Below are 14,768 nucleotides of genomic sequence, written 5' to 3' on the forward strand. Positions count from 1 at the left end.
TTAATATCCCAATTGAAAAAATGTCCAAGGATGTGAATAAACTATTCATAGAAGCAAAAATCTGAGCATTTTAGGTAAATGTACAAATTTAAGGTAAATCAAGGTAATGTTGAAATCTTTATAACTACCAAAAGAATAATTTTTAAACATACAGCTATCAAATTTATAAATAAAGGGAATCATTAAAATATAGTTGGTAAATACAAAGTAAGTCAAAAGAAGTAAAAAAAAAAACAGATCTTAAAAACATCAAAGGGGGGTATAAAAATTGAAAATGATAGTAAGCTGATAGATTTAAAACAAATACATCAGTAGCTACATTAAATTAAATGAACTAAAATACTCTAGATATTATCAGACTGGTTTATTTTCTCAAAGCCAACTTCCAGTTCCTTATAAAAGATATATTTAAATATTAGAACATAGAAAAGTAGTCAGTGAAAGGCTGGAAAAAGATAGTGGTACATCATGCACATACCCCACTGAAAGAAAACCGATATAACTATATTACTATCAGACAAAGTAAACTTTAAGGCAAAGAGTATTGCTAAAGATAAAGAGAGATAAGTAAATCAATTCAAGAGGAAGATAAACAACATAAAATTTGTGTGTACCTAATCAGAAACTTCCAAATGATCTAAGCCAGTGGTCCCCAACCTTTTTTGGGCTACGGACCAGTTTAATGTCAGAAAATATTTTCACAGATGGGCCTTTAGGGTGGGGCGGATAAATGTATCACGTGACCAAGAAAATGTCAAGAGTGAGTCTTAGACGGATGTAACAGAGGGAATCTGGTCATTTTTAAAAAATAAAACATCGTTTAGACTTAAATATAAATAAAACGGAAATAATGTAAGTTATTTATTCTTTCTCTGCAGTCTGGTACCAAATGGCCCACGGACCGGTACCAGTCCACGGCCTGGGGATTGGGGACCACTGACCTAAACTAAGAGGAGAAATGGACAAACTTATAATTATTGTGGCAGATTTTAATACAACGTCCTCAAAAATTAATGGAATAAACAGGCAAAATTTATAAAGTATAACAGACTTGAACAATACAGTTAACAAATTTGGCCAAACTAACGCATACGAAACATGCACCCAGCAACCGCAGAATGCACATTTGTTTTCTCAAGAACACATGAAACGTTAACCAAAATGGAGGCCTATATACATGGGCATGGAGCAAATCCTAATACATTTCGGTGGATTCAAGTAATACAGAAACACCCTCCAATCACAAAGAACCAAATTAGAAGTCAGTAACAAAAGAGGAAGTAGAAAAGTCCTCTTCAAGTGTTTGGAAAATAATCAGTACCTTTTTTTTCTAATTTTTAAAAACTTTTTCTTATGGAAAAATTTTAACATATATAAAAGTAGGCAGGAAAGTACAATGAATTTTCATGAGTTCAATATCCAGCTTTAAAAATGATGAACTCTTAACCAATTATATTTTATCTATATCCTCACTCACTTTCTCCTATATTATTTTGAATAAATTCCAGACAATGAACTTTGTTTGAAGCAAAACAATTCTATATCCCATGGGTTAAAGAATAAATCACAATGAAAATTAGAAAATATTTTTAACTGAGTGATAGTGAAAATATATTAAAACTAATGGTATTTCTAGCCCCAGCCAAAATGCATTGGCCCTATTCCTTGCTGTTCCTCCCTCTTACAACTAAAAACCCTGGATGGAATACAGCAAACAAAGGGAAGGCTTTGAAAGATGAAAAACAGAGAGCAAACTGACTAGGGACTATAGGACTTGAGGAAGAACATGGCTGTGAGTTACCAGAGTTTTCTTTTTGCCTCTCAGGTTTTCAGGAAGAGGTGCTGGAGAAGGGTACAATACGGAACCATCAATAGGTACAGACAAAAATAAACAGGAAGACTGTTCTCTAAATCAAAGGACCATATAAAGGGTATCTTAGCAGAATAGAAAATCATTTTTATAATATCCACCCTACTCAACCCAAACAAACAAACAAACTGTTCTCCTTTGTGGATTTAGCAGGGCCATGTGGGGAGCAAGACTTCTGAATCCACCAACACTAGTAAGGAAGGTTGAGTTGGCTCTCCATGTCATCCACAGGGATTGTATCAGTGGAGCCAAACTGTGACTGAGCTTCGTCCACCACCTAGCAGCTAAGGGGCAGAGGTGGTGCTAGCTCGTTACTTTCCTCAACCAAATGGTGTCAGCTACTATCAGAACTCAATGGAGAGCTGAACTTCACCCTTCACTGAGCAGCTGAGAAGCCACACCAGCTGTTTGCTTTTCCCTTTCTCCCTCCATGGCAATTCCTCACTCATTCTTGGTGAGGCCCAGCAAGGAGCTGAACATCCTCCTACCTGGGCAGACTACACCTGAAAAAAAAGGTGACTACCTGAAAAAAAAGAAGATTAAGTAGGCTTAAGAGCCTTGCAACATAATGCCCAAAGTTTCCAGGACAAGATTGAATATCACTTATCATATCAAGAACCAGGTAATTCAAGTTGAGTGAGAAAGAAAACAACAGACATCAACTCCATGATGGCATGGATGTTGGAATTATCTGACAAAGTATTTCAAAGCAGTGTTTATTAAAAGGCTTCAGCAAGCAATTGTGCATATTCTTAAGTCAAGTGAAAAATTAGAAAGCTCCAGTAAAATACAAGATGTAAAAAAGAATCAAAGAGAAATTTTAGAACTGAAAACAAATAGTAACTGAAAATTTAAAACTTACTGGATGAGCTCAATGGAAAAAATCAGATAGAGGAAAGAATCAGTGAACTATAAAGCAAAACAAATACTGTAGAAATTACTCAACCTAAACCACAAAGAGAAAATAGACTGCAAAGAAATGAATAGAAATACGAAACAATAACAAAAGATCTAATGTATCACTGGAGTCTCAAAAGGAGAGGAGAAAGAGTATGGTGCTGAAAAAGTATTTAAAGAAGTAATGGTGTAAAACATCTCAAATTTAGCATAGGACATAAATTACATATGTAAGAATCTGAGTGATCCCCAAACAGGTTGCACAACACTGATAAAGAAAAATATAGGGAAAGCATAAATAACAAATATCAAAAATGAAAAGAAGATAATAGCATTACAGATCCTACAAACATGAAAAAAGTTAAGAAGGTATTATAGATAACTTAAATAACTAAATTAGAAAACATAAATGAAATGAACAAGTTCCCAGAAAAAATACAACTTACCAAGACTAACACCAGAACAAAGAGAAAATCCTAATAGCCCTGTATCTATTAAATAAATTAATCCATAATTTAACTAAAAACTTCTAAACCCAGATGACTTTGCATTCCTAGTAAGTTCCTAGGCGATGCTGATGCTGCTGGTCTAGGACCACACTTTCAGAATCATGTTGATAGTTACTATAATGTTATAAGCTAGAACAGTATACACATTTTAGCCTGACCAGAAAGTGGCGCAGTGGATAGAGCATTGGCCTGGGACACTATGAACCCAGTTTCAAAACCCTGAGGTTGTCGGCTTGAGTGTGGGATCATAGACATGACGCCATGGTTGTTGGCTTGAGCCCAAAGGTCGCTGGCTTGAAGCCCAAGATTGCTGGCTTGAGCCCAAGGTTGCTGGCTTGAACAAGGGGTCACTAGCTCAGCTGGAGCCCCCTAGGTCAAGACACATATGAGAAAGCAATCGAACAACTAAGGTGCTGCAACTATGAGTTGATGCTTTCTGTCCCTGTCTGTCTCTCTTGCTCACACAAAATAAGTATACACATTTTAGAGTTTGAAAATGACATACTTGTGTTCATTGTAAAAGTTTTTAATGATTTTTCTTTCATAGATAAGGTCTCTTTATATATTAAAAATATTAGCTCTTTGCCAAATACATTGCATATATTTTCCTCAGTGTGTCATATATCTTTTGAACTAATTTATAGATATTTTGTCATCCAAAAATGCTAAACTTTTATGTAGTCGGGCATAGTAGAAATTATAACAGAGCAAGATTAGTCATGAGTTTATGATTGTCAAAGCTGAGCATGGGGATGTGGGAGTTCATTTTACTTTACTCTCTACATTTGTGTATATTTCAAATTTCCCATAATAAAATATTTCAAGAATACCAATTTATCAATATTAGAGTTCAAAACGTATCTAAAAGTTTTGTTATTAGGTTTTTGTTTTTTGGAGTGGTTTTTTTTTTTTTTTTTTTTTTTGTATTTTTCTGAAGTTGGAAACGGGAGGCAGTCAGACAGATTCCCGCATGCGCCCGACCGGGATCCACCCGGCACGCCCACCAGGGGGCGATGCTCTGCCCATCTGGGGCATCGCTCTGTTGCAACCAGAGCTATTCTAGCACCTGAGGCAGAGGCCACAGAGCCATCCTCAGCGCCTGGGGAAACTTTGCTCCAATGGAGCCTTGGCTGCGGGAGGGGAAGAGAGAGACAGAGAGGAAGGAGAGGTAGAGGGGTGGAGAAGCAGATGGGCGCTTTTCCTGTGTGCCCTGGCCGGGAATTGAACCTGGGACTCTTGCATGCCAGGCCGACACTCTACCACTGAGCCAGCTGGCCAGAGCTGTTATTAGGTTTTTTTGAAGAGTAAATGGCATTATAAATTTATAGAGCTACATATAATATACTTATCATAAAAAGCTGCACCATAAAATTTTTGTACTGATTTCATTTTTTTGTACGTTGAAGTGCTTGAAGCACTTAACATGGAAAAAATGATGGCTACCATTTCTTGCTGGATGGAAAACCCGAGACACTCTCTGGTATCAACAGACTGGGGAAGCTCTGAAGAAATTCCCATATTAATCATCGAAGGTTTCCTTCTCTTTAATTATAAGTAAGTATTCCTCACTCAAATATTGATTCTGAATGAATGGGAGTAAAAATCTTGTGAACTAAATATGCTGTTATTTTAGGCCCCTTGACACTATATGGAATAGAAGCTACTTTGTGACCATTCCATATGAAGAATGTAAGAGGAGGAGGAGGTGAGTTTTAAAAGTGCCTTTGCAGATGTTATTCAGAAGGCAAACTTTATTAAAAATGAGGAAAGTGACATTATTGAGAAATATATAATTTTTCAAACAAGGGAAGCCTTAACTCTTTTATACAATAAGCAAAACCTTTTTTCATAAGTAATCATTCACAGGAGTATTACAACTTTCTGGTTTGTTTTTCTTCTTTTCCAAGTGAGTGGAGGGGAGATAGAGAGATAGAGAGACAAACTCCCATATGTGCCCCAACCTGGATCCGCTCAACAACCTGCATCTGGGGCCAGTGCTTTGACAATCTGGGCCCATGTTTGCAACCAAGCCATGTATTTCTAGCACCTGAGGCAGAGGGTCCACAGAGCCATCCTCAGCACCTGGGGCCAATATGCTCAAACCAATACAGCCATGGTTGTGGGAGAGGAAGAGACATAGAGAAGGGAGAGGGGCAGGGGTGGAGAAGCAGATGGTCGCTTCTCCTGTGTGCCCTAACCAGAAATCAAACCCAGTACATTCACACACAAGGCCTAATGCTTTACCACTGAGCCAAACGGCCAGGGCACAGATTACTTTTCTAAGAAAAGTCCCTGATGGGAGCTACTTGGCTCATTTCTCCTAAATCTTCACTATTTCATGTTGATTATGATTTTAAATTAGTTGGCTTATAGTCTGCTACAGCCACAAGGAACACCACTTAGTTTAAACATATCAGTATTTATATCAATACTTATCTCTCAATTATTTTATAAAAACAAGAAGGGAAAAAATAATATGAATGATAGTGTATTAGAAGATTAATTTTTGGACAAGTGAACTAAATCCATTTTTGTGTCTTTTTAACTGACATTGAGTCTAAAATGTATAATCTTAATCCTGTTTAGATTCAGTCTCTGAGTGATTTTTCCCATTATTCTGACTATTATTATTTTACTTTACCAATGTGTGTTTCTATCAACATAAAGTTCCCTACATGTTTCAATAGTACTAGGGTCTACACGCCTCCAGACCCCCCAGGGTACTTTGATGGACACGTGTGGCCCATGTATCTAAAGCACAGACAAGAAATGGAAGACATCACATGGGAAATTGGTAAGTGCCCTTTCTCCCTCCACGGAAGGCCTCTTACTTATCATTGCCTCAAAGTACACAAACAAAAGGACATCAGAAGGCACATTTCTCATTTATTAAATTATAAAGGAATACTTTAAGTCATAACACTGGGCTCCCCGGGCAGTTCTTCACAACTGGCTCCCCTGGCTTCTCCTGATCTCTCTATGGCTCTTGTGAATAGCTTGTCAACTTCTAGGTGGTCATTTATTCAATAAATGTTGATTGAAAAATGATGTATATCAAAGGAGATAGGCCAATCCAGTCCCTTAACTCCTGCACGAACATTCTGTTGGGAAAGCGGATGTTAAACACTCTAGCTGCTGTCCTTTCTCACTGTGATGAGGACATGATAGCAAGCTCTTGGGGACTGCCTAAGCCTCAGTGATCTGGCCACATTTAAACCACTCCCTGACAGGTTTCACTGGACAAAGAGAAGAGTGTTAAGATGGAAGATCACCCCAGACAGTGGGTATGGTATATGAAAAGCCAGGGGGCAGGAAGGAATGATCAGCACCTGAAAGGAGGTTGGTGTATTTGTGGTAGAGAAAACCAAGGACAAGAGGTGTGGCTGGCAGTACAGGAAAGATCCAAACCCTATAAGGCCATAAGTCATGTAAAGATTATTTCAAGAATAGTGAGAAGCCCTTTACAGAGAGGTTTAGACAAGGACATCATAGATATCAGATTCTTGTTGTAGTAAGATCCGTCTGGCTATGGGGAGGGTGGGCGTAGAGGGTGCAGTATTAGAAACGCGTGCTCAATAGACCTGGATGATAGTGTAGATATGGAGGGTGCAGGATATTGAATTGGCAAGGATAACACCTTGGAACCTGGTTGGTGCTATTGTGGAAAACGGAAACCAAGTGAAGGAGTCGCAGGTCTGTAAGGTAAGAATGCAAGTCTGTTTTGCACATAATGTCGTGGAGATGCCTGAGAGATGTAAGGGGAGTATCTGACTCTGTGAGCTCAGGCTTAGAACAAACAGCTGGTATACAGAGCTCAACACCGAGAAGCTACAGGAGGTTGAGAAAGAAGGCTGTTAGTCGAGGCAGAGGTATCAGAACTGATGTATACTTTTCAGAATAAAGGGAGTTGCCCATATTCTGAGAAGCTTTGTAGCCTCCAGGTTGGCTATGTCTGAGCTGCATGGAAAACACCTACGGCCTCCCCATGTTCTGACAGCCCTGACCTCTTCTTCAGTCAGGTCCAACCCCTTCTCCCCATCTCCAGAGCCACTGCTGAAGTTCTAGCCACAACACTTCCAGTTTGGATCATGGCTTCAGGGTGTCCTCTTCTTACTGCTCCTCCATCTAAAATATAAAACTATGTCCTGCCTTGCTGAACATCTTCAGAGAGTTTCCAGCCCTTGGGTAAAACCTACACAGCCAGACATCTAAAGACAAAGACACAGACTTGCTCTAAACCTCATCTCTCCACTGTTCCTGCCTTTCCACACTGTGCATCTTTCCCTTAACAGGCAAAATTCTTTCCTACCTTCCCATCTCAGCAGTTTTCTGACTAGAAGACCTTTCCTTCTTTTAACATACATAACTTCTACTTTTTCTTAAGAATTGCCTATGCCAGTTTTATTAAAAATACATATCTTCTGGGCCTAGAGAATTCTGATTAAGAACGAATGCCAGAGCCCAGCCCCCTACATGGTTTAAAAAGTTTCATTGGTCATCTTGATGCATAAGTAAGTTGAAGAACTACTCTTTTAAATGATCCTTTCAGGGAGGCCCTTCTTTAGTCTTCCTAAAGTACCGTATTCACGATGCTACTTCATTCTTTTTCTTTCTTTTTCTAAAAACAATGTTAACATTAGCTAGTGTGCATTTCTCTGTAATTAACCAAAATATTTTACCTGTAGTTTCTGACTGTAATCTCTCTCTCCATTTTTTTGTTTGTTTGTTTGTTTAAGTGGGGCAGGGACAGACAGGTAGAGAGATGAGAAGCATCAACTCTTAGTTGAGGCATTTTTTGTTGTTCATTGATTGCTTTCTCAAATGTGCCTTGATCAGGTTCTCCAGCTGAGTCAGTGACCCCTTGTGCCAGCCAGCAGCCTTGAGCTTCAAGCCAGCGACCCTAGGGCTTAAGCCAGCAACCATGGGGCCACATCTGTGATCCCATGCTCAAGCTGTATGAGTTTGTGCTCAAGCTGGTGACCTGGGGGTTTCAAACCTGGGTCCTCAGTGTCTCAGGCCAATGCTCTATCCACTGTGCCACTGCCTGGTCAGTCTCTCTTTCTCTCTTCTTTTCACTTTATGGTCCAGGGTTCTTTGGTTAAACCTACAGGTACTTTCAAGAGCTATCAGGTGCCAAAGTAAGCATCTTATATTAATAAGCCTGTTAGCATTTGATTTGCTCTCTTTTTCACTTTTCAGTTTACCTAGATGGAACAAAATCTGAAGAGGACCTATTTTCACAAGTGTATAAAGACCTAAGACAACAACTAGCAAAGCAAAAATGTAAGTATTGTCAACGTAGATGGTGAAGGAACAGCGAGGAATATAGTTAATTATATACCCAAAATGACATCCAGATGCTAACGTAGGAGTGATTGTATCCATTCATTCATTGCTTTGAAGACAATTCAGAATCAGATGCTCTAAATGGATTTGGAGACTTCATTATTTTTTCCACCCTTTGATATATCTCCTAATAATATTTATGTTATGTAGTTTAATATTTTAGTAAATGGCTGCTATTTAAATAAGACTGAAACTATCCTTTGGCAAGTGAAGTTAAAATGCTAATGATCTTGTTTTAATATGTCTCAAGCTCCCCTTCTTCTTTATTCTTCTTTTTTAAATATTTTAAAATTTATTGATTGATTTTTGAGAGGAAGGAAAGGAGGGAGTGAAAGAGAGAAACATCAATTTGTTGTTCAACTTATTTACACATTCATTGGTTGATTCTTGTATGTTCCCTGATCGGGGATCAAACACACAACTTTGACGTATAGAGGCGATGCTCTAAGCTACCTGCCCAGGGCCTCTTAAAGATTCCTCTTAAGGATTGTACATGAATTTCTACTTGCCAAATATCTCAAAAGTAACACAAGATTCTAAAAAATTATTAAGTGTTTCTTTCAGATTTTTATATTGGATGATACTTTTTTTTTTTTTTTTTTTTTTTTTTTTAGTGAAAGGAAAGACAGACTCCCACATGAGCCCCAGCAAGCCTACTAGGGGGCAATGCTCTGGCCATCTGGGGCCATTGCTCCATTGCTCAGCAACCAAGCCATTTTTTTTTTTAGCAACTAAGGCAGAGGCCACTAAGCCATCTTCAGGGGCTGGGGCCAACTCGCTCCTATCAAGCCATTGCTGCAGGAGGGAAAGAGAGAGTGAAAGAGATAGATAGAGAGAGGGAGGGGTGGAGAAGCAGATTGGTGCCTTTCCTGTGTGCCTTGACCGGAATCGAACCCAGGACAACCACATGCCAGGCTGATGCTCTACCACTGAGCCAGCTGGCCAGAGCCAACAATTTCTGTCACATTTTGTAAGTGACAGAAATCCTCCTAAATTTAACTTAAGCAAAAACCATACAGGGGAAGCCATCACTGACAGACATCAATCGCTGATGGTCATCATGGCTGTTGGAAGAATTGTCTCCCTGGGTTTGACAGCCCCAGTGACAAAAGATAGTTTATCCTTTTTCAAAATTATCCATAAGTTGATAAATGTTGAAGCTGGTGTTGGGCACAAGGGGTTTACATATTATTCTCACTGCTTTTGTCAATGTTTAATATTTTATTATTATAAAGTTTTTAAAATTTTATTTTTCAAGTACAATTGACATCCATATTATTTTATATTCGTTTCAGGTGTGTTTAGACAATCACATAATTTACAGTGATTCCCTCCAATATTTCAAGCACCCAGCTGACACCATACTTGGTTATTACAATATTATTGCTTATATTCCCTATGCTGCACTTTATAACCCACAACTATTTTGTAACTACCAATTTGTACTTCTTAATCTCTTCACCTTTTTAATCTACCTCCTCCAAAACCTCTTCCCCTTAAACAGTTTTTTTAAAGCAATTTTCCATTTCAGGCCACCTGACAATTTCCAGAAAAGACTTTAATTGGTCCTGCTTGGGTCACATGGCTTTTGATAAACCAATCACTACGGCCAGGGAGATAGCACACTCTGAATGGCTAGGAATGGATCATGTACTGATCTTGTAATTGAATATACCTCCTAAGGCCTCCTGAATCAAGGGGAGAAATTCACCAAAGAGAAAGAAGGGTAGGAAGTAGAAACCAGAAGAAAAAGGATAACAAATCATACTGGGAGAACAAAATTGTAGCTCTGCCTACTGTTATATTTGAAATAAATAGATATTCATGACTATCTCATGTAAAATGCAATCATCAGCTGATCAAGAGAAAACAGCAATTAAGAATATTACACGCTTTTTTGGTGAGACATAACTGCCCTAGTCCAAATGTCATCATCTCTCAATAAGAACTAGATTTCCTAGCCCTGGCCAATTAGTTCAGTCGGGTAAGAGTGTCATCTGGAAATGACAAAGTTATAGTTTGGTCCCCTGTCAGGGCACACATGGGAAGCAACCAAAGAATGCAAGACTGAGTGGAACAACAAATGAATGCTTCCTTCCCCCTCCCCTCTCTCTCCCTTCCTCTCCCTGTCTCTCTAAAAATCAATAAAAATTAAACCCTGGCCAATACCTTGGTTAGTTGGAGCATCGTCCTGGAGTGCAGAGGTTGCTGGTTCGATTCCCCAGTCAGGGCACATACAGGAGTAGCTTGATGTTTCTGTCTCTCTCGCTGCCTCTCTCTCAAAATAAATAAATAAATAAATAAATAAATAATAAAAAGATTTCCAATGTCCTCTGTAAATTTCCATCTGACTAGAAGACTGAGCTTGATGTTTCTGTCTCTCTCGCTGCCTCTCTCTCAAAATAAATAAATAAATAAATAAATAATAAAAAGATTTCCAATGTCCTCTGTAAATTTCCATCTGACTAGAAGACTGAGCTCAGCCAGCCAGCAGCTATTTATTCCTACATACTCCTAATTTCAAGACCATCCCTTCATGTAGGCATGAACCAGTTTGAAGAAATTTCAGGACTGTTTTTAAATTGCTTCTTAGTAGAACTTATAATTCTTGCCAGATATGCTTGCCCACCCCTACCATCTGTTACTCTGATGAAAAGCAGGCCTCCAACAGTGAAGCTAAGGACATCATCATGAATAGACACAGAGAATGTAAGGGGAAGGGAGGGGCTTTGCCTTCAGGATAGCACCTATGCCAAAACCACTTTTATAGGGGTTATTGGCTTCCTTTCTGACCCTAATGAGATACTTCTGGGGGCATTTCTGCCAGTGGGTCACCTAGACTTCTCCATCCTCTTAATAATGGCCAGTGTGCAGGTGCAATTCTCCCTTAGCGACTAAGTCAAATACTGGAGTTTGGCTTTATGATTGTTCTACCTGCTGATAAGAATGAAAGGAGCCTTGATCATGTATTTCCAGCAAACAGCACCTAGTTCCTACCAAATGCCAGCTTTTGCAGTCTGGTCCAAGGCCCAGGAATATCTGGCGTGTTTTGACAGGTACTGAAAGCCCACGAGATAGTATCTATACATGTCCATGTGTTGACCCCTCCTCTTTCCTTGCGAATGTCCTTGTAAGGAAATATTTAACCTTTAAGGCTATCTTGCTTGTGTTCTAGATATTGGATAAAGTTTTTAAAAAAATATGGAGTGGGCAAATGTAGGCTTACAGTTGTGAGTACATGAAACACAGTGTTTATTCTTTATTAATATTATATTTTCTATATGAACAACTATAAACCTACTTTTGCCCACCTTTGTATGTGACAGATATATTAGAAGAGAAATAAAATCCAAAGCAGATCAACTTTTCCTATTATTTTTTTTAGTTACATAAATAAGTTACTGTGTTCTCTTAAACCACCATCTTTCTTTCCCATTTCTTCCAACCACAGTGTCCTGGCCAAGCCAGCCTGCAGGGATCCTCAGTATAACCTGCTTTAACCTTTCAGTTTCAGGAATCAGCCACTGGGGAGGCTTTTCAGAAGTTTTAGCTGACTACTCTTAAAACACATCTTTTTTTTTTTTGTATTTTTTTTCTTTTTTTTTTTTCTTTTTTCTTTTTTGTATTTCTCTGAAGTTGGAAATGGGGAGGCAGTCAGACAGACTCCCGCATGCACCCAACCGGGATCCACCCGGCACGCCCACCAGGGGGCGATGCTCTGCCCATCTTGGGGCGTTGCTTTGCCGCAATCAGAGCCATTCTAGCGCCTGAGGCAGAGGCCAAGGAGCCATCCTCAGCACCCGGGCAAACGCTGCTCCAATGGAGCCTTGGCTGTGGGAGGGGAAGAGAGAGACAGAGAGGAAGGAGAGGGGGCGGGGTGGAGAAGCAGATGGGCGCTTCTCCTGTGTGCTCTGGCTGGGAATCAAACCAGGGACTCCCGCACGCCAGGCCGACGCTCTACCTCTGAGCCAACCGGCCAGGGCCTCTTTTTTTTTCTTTTTTTCTTTTTTTTTTGAGACAGAGAGAGAGTCAGAGAGAGGGATAGACAGGGACAGACAGACAGGAACGGAGAGAGATGAGAAGCATCAATCATCAGTTTTTCGTTGCAAGACCTTAGTTATTCATTGATTGCTTTCTCATATGTGCCTTGACTGCGGGCTTTCAGCACCGAGTAACCCCTTGTTCGAGCCAGCGACCTTGGGTCCAAGCTGGTGAGCTTTTTGCTCCAACCAGATGAGCCCACGCTCAGGCTGGTGACCTCGGGGTCTCGAACCTGGGTCCTCTGCATTCCAGTCCAACGCTCTATCCACTGCACCACCGCCTGGTCAGGCTCAGCTGACTACTCTTGAAGCTTCTCCTATGATCTCATAAACCTGTTAAACTAATTTTCTACTCTAAGCATCTAAAATCATAATTGTGATAAAGCAACAGTAATGAAAGGGAAAGAACAAAGATTCAATTTACTTAATAATGAAACAATAAATGACCCAAGAGAGTAAGGATATGAAGTTTTGTATTTAATTCAATACTTATCTAAATCCAGACTTTGAGGCAAAAATGAATCATTACTTATTCTCACTAAAACAAAGCAGTCTGCCACCGGCAACATTCATACTTCCTTTAAGAATATTTATTTTGGCTCTGGCCGGTTGGCTCAGTGGTAGAGCATTGGCCAGGCATGCAGGGGACCCGGGTTCGATTCCCGGCCAGGGCACATAGGAGAAGCGCCCATTTGCTTCTCCACCCCCACCTCCTTCCTCTCTGTCTCTCTCTTCCCCTCCCGCAGCCAAGGCTCCATTGGAGCAAAGATGGCCTGGGCGCTGGGGATGGCTCTTTGGCCTCTGCCCCAGGCGCTAGAGTGGCTCTGGTCCCGGCAGAGCGACGCCCTGGAAGGGCAGAGCATCGCCCCCTGGTGGGCAGAGCCTCGCCCCTGGTGGGTGTGCCAGGTGGATCCCGGTTGGGCGCATGCGGGAGTCCGTCTAACTGTCTCTCCCCGTTTCCAGCTTCAGAAAAATACAAAAAAAAAAAAAAAAAAAAGAATATTTATTTTTATCTCATGATAAAAGTATATTAATTGTAAAAAAGGTTTTAATGTAAAAGCAAAAGAGAAAAATACAACCTATATTTCTACCAGTCAGCAATGTTAATATTTTAATGAGTATACATCCATTGTTTTTTGCTGTTTACATTCATCTGTCTTTTATATGGTTACATGGTTAATTGTGATGCTTATTTTCCTTTTTAGATTAATATTTAATATTCAAGAAGTTTTATAGAGTTCATTATCGAATGAAACTAAATAAAACTAAATAGCTCTCCCAGTTAAAGGATTGAAGGCTGAGTTCTGTTTTAAAAGTGAATTATAGGCTTGACATAGACATCTTAGTGGAGAAGATGTCACATGCCTACTTTCAAATAATAGGAATAAGAAATTGCAAAATAAAAAATTAATTAAATGTTTGTATTTTTATTTTTGGCATTCTGTTGTGTTGAATTTAAAATATAATTTCTAATTATAAAGTAATAGTAGCATAATAGTTCAAATTAACATATAATTATTGAGTCATTTCCCCATTGCTTGGTTTTTAGTATTGTACAAATTTTTCACATTGGCAAATAACATGCTATAAAAATATCTGTACAGATTGCTGGTTTCCTTCTTCTTAAATTACATTAAAAATTTTCAAAGTGCCCTGGCCAGTTGGCTCAGCAGTACAGCGTCAGCCCAGTGTGTGGAAGTCCCAGGTTTGATTCTCGGTCAGGACACACAGGAGAAGAGCTCATCTGCTTCTCCACCTTTCTCCCTTTCCTTTCTCTCTATCTCTCTCTTCCCCTCCCACAGCCAAGGCTCCATTGGAGCAAAGTTAGCCCTGGCGCTGAGGATGGCTCCATGGCCTCTGCCTCAGGTGCTAGAATGGCTCCAGTTGTAATGAAGCAATGCTCCAGATGGGCAGAGCATCGCCCCCTGGTGGGTGTGCCAGGGGGATCCCGGTCGGGCTCTTGTGGGAGTCTGTCAGACTGCCTCCCCACTTCTAGCTTTGGAAAAATACAAAAAAAAATTTTTTTCAAAGGAACATGTATTTGGTCAAAGAGTAGAATCATTTTTAAATTTTACATACTTCAAAAATTAAATACTATACTAAAAA

General features: G+C 39.6%; 1 protein-coding gene across 5 annotated transcripts in view; it reads left to right on the plus strand.

Annotated features, from left to right (window-relative positions):
• NMRK1 (nicotinamide riboside kinase 1) overlaps positions 1–14,768 on the plus strand; it is a 36,590-nt gene that overhangs the window by 15,931 nt on the left and 5,891 nt on the right. For 3 of the 5 annotated variants that reach the window (XM_066257067.1, XM_066257070.1, XM_066257071.1), the window contains 3 exons: positions 4,683–4,830; positions 4,910–4,981; positions 5,964–6,204. In XM_066257067.1, coding sequence (XP_066113164.1) covers positions 4,683–4,830; positions 4,910–4,981; positions 5,964–6,189 — 446 coding nt within the window. In that variant the 3' untranslated portion in view covers positions 6,190–6,204. Of the gene's footprint in view, positions 1–4,682; positions 4,831–4,909; positions 4,982–5,963; positions 6,205–8,475; positions 8,560–14,768 lie in introns of those variants that run through there. The other 2 variants (XM_066257069.1, XM_066257068.1) reach the window with 1 other exon arrangement.

The sequence above is a fragment of the Saccopteryx bilineata genome, chromosome 2 (genome assembly GCF_036850765.1).
Source record: "Saccopteryx bilineata isolate mSacBil1 chromosome 2, mSacBil1_pri_phased_curated, whole genome shotgun sequence".
NCBI classification, from domain to species: Eukaryota; Metazoa; Chordata; class Mammalia; order Chiroptera; family Emballonuridae; genus Saccopteryx; species Saccopteryx bilineata.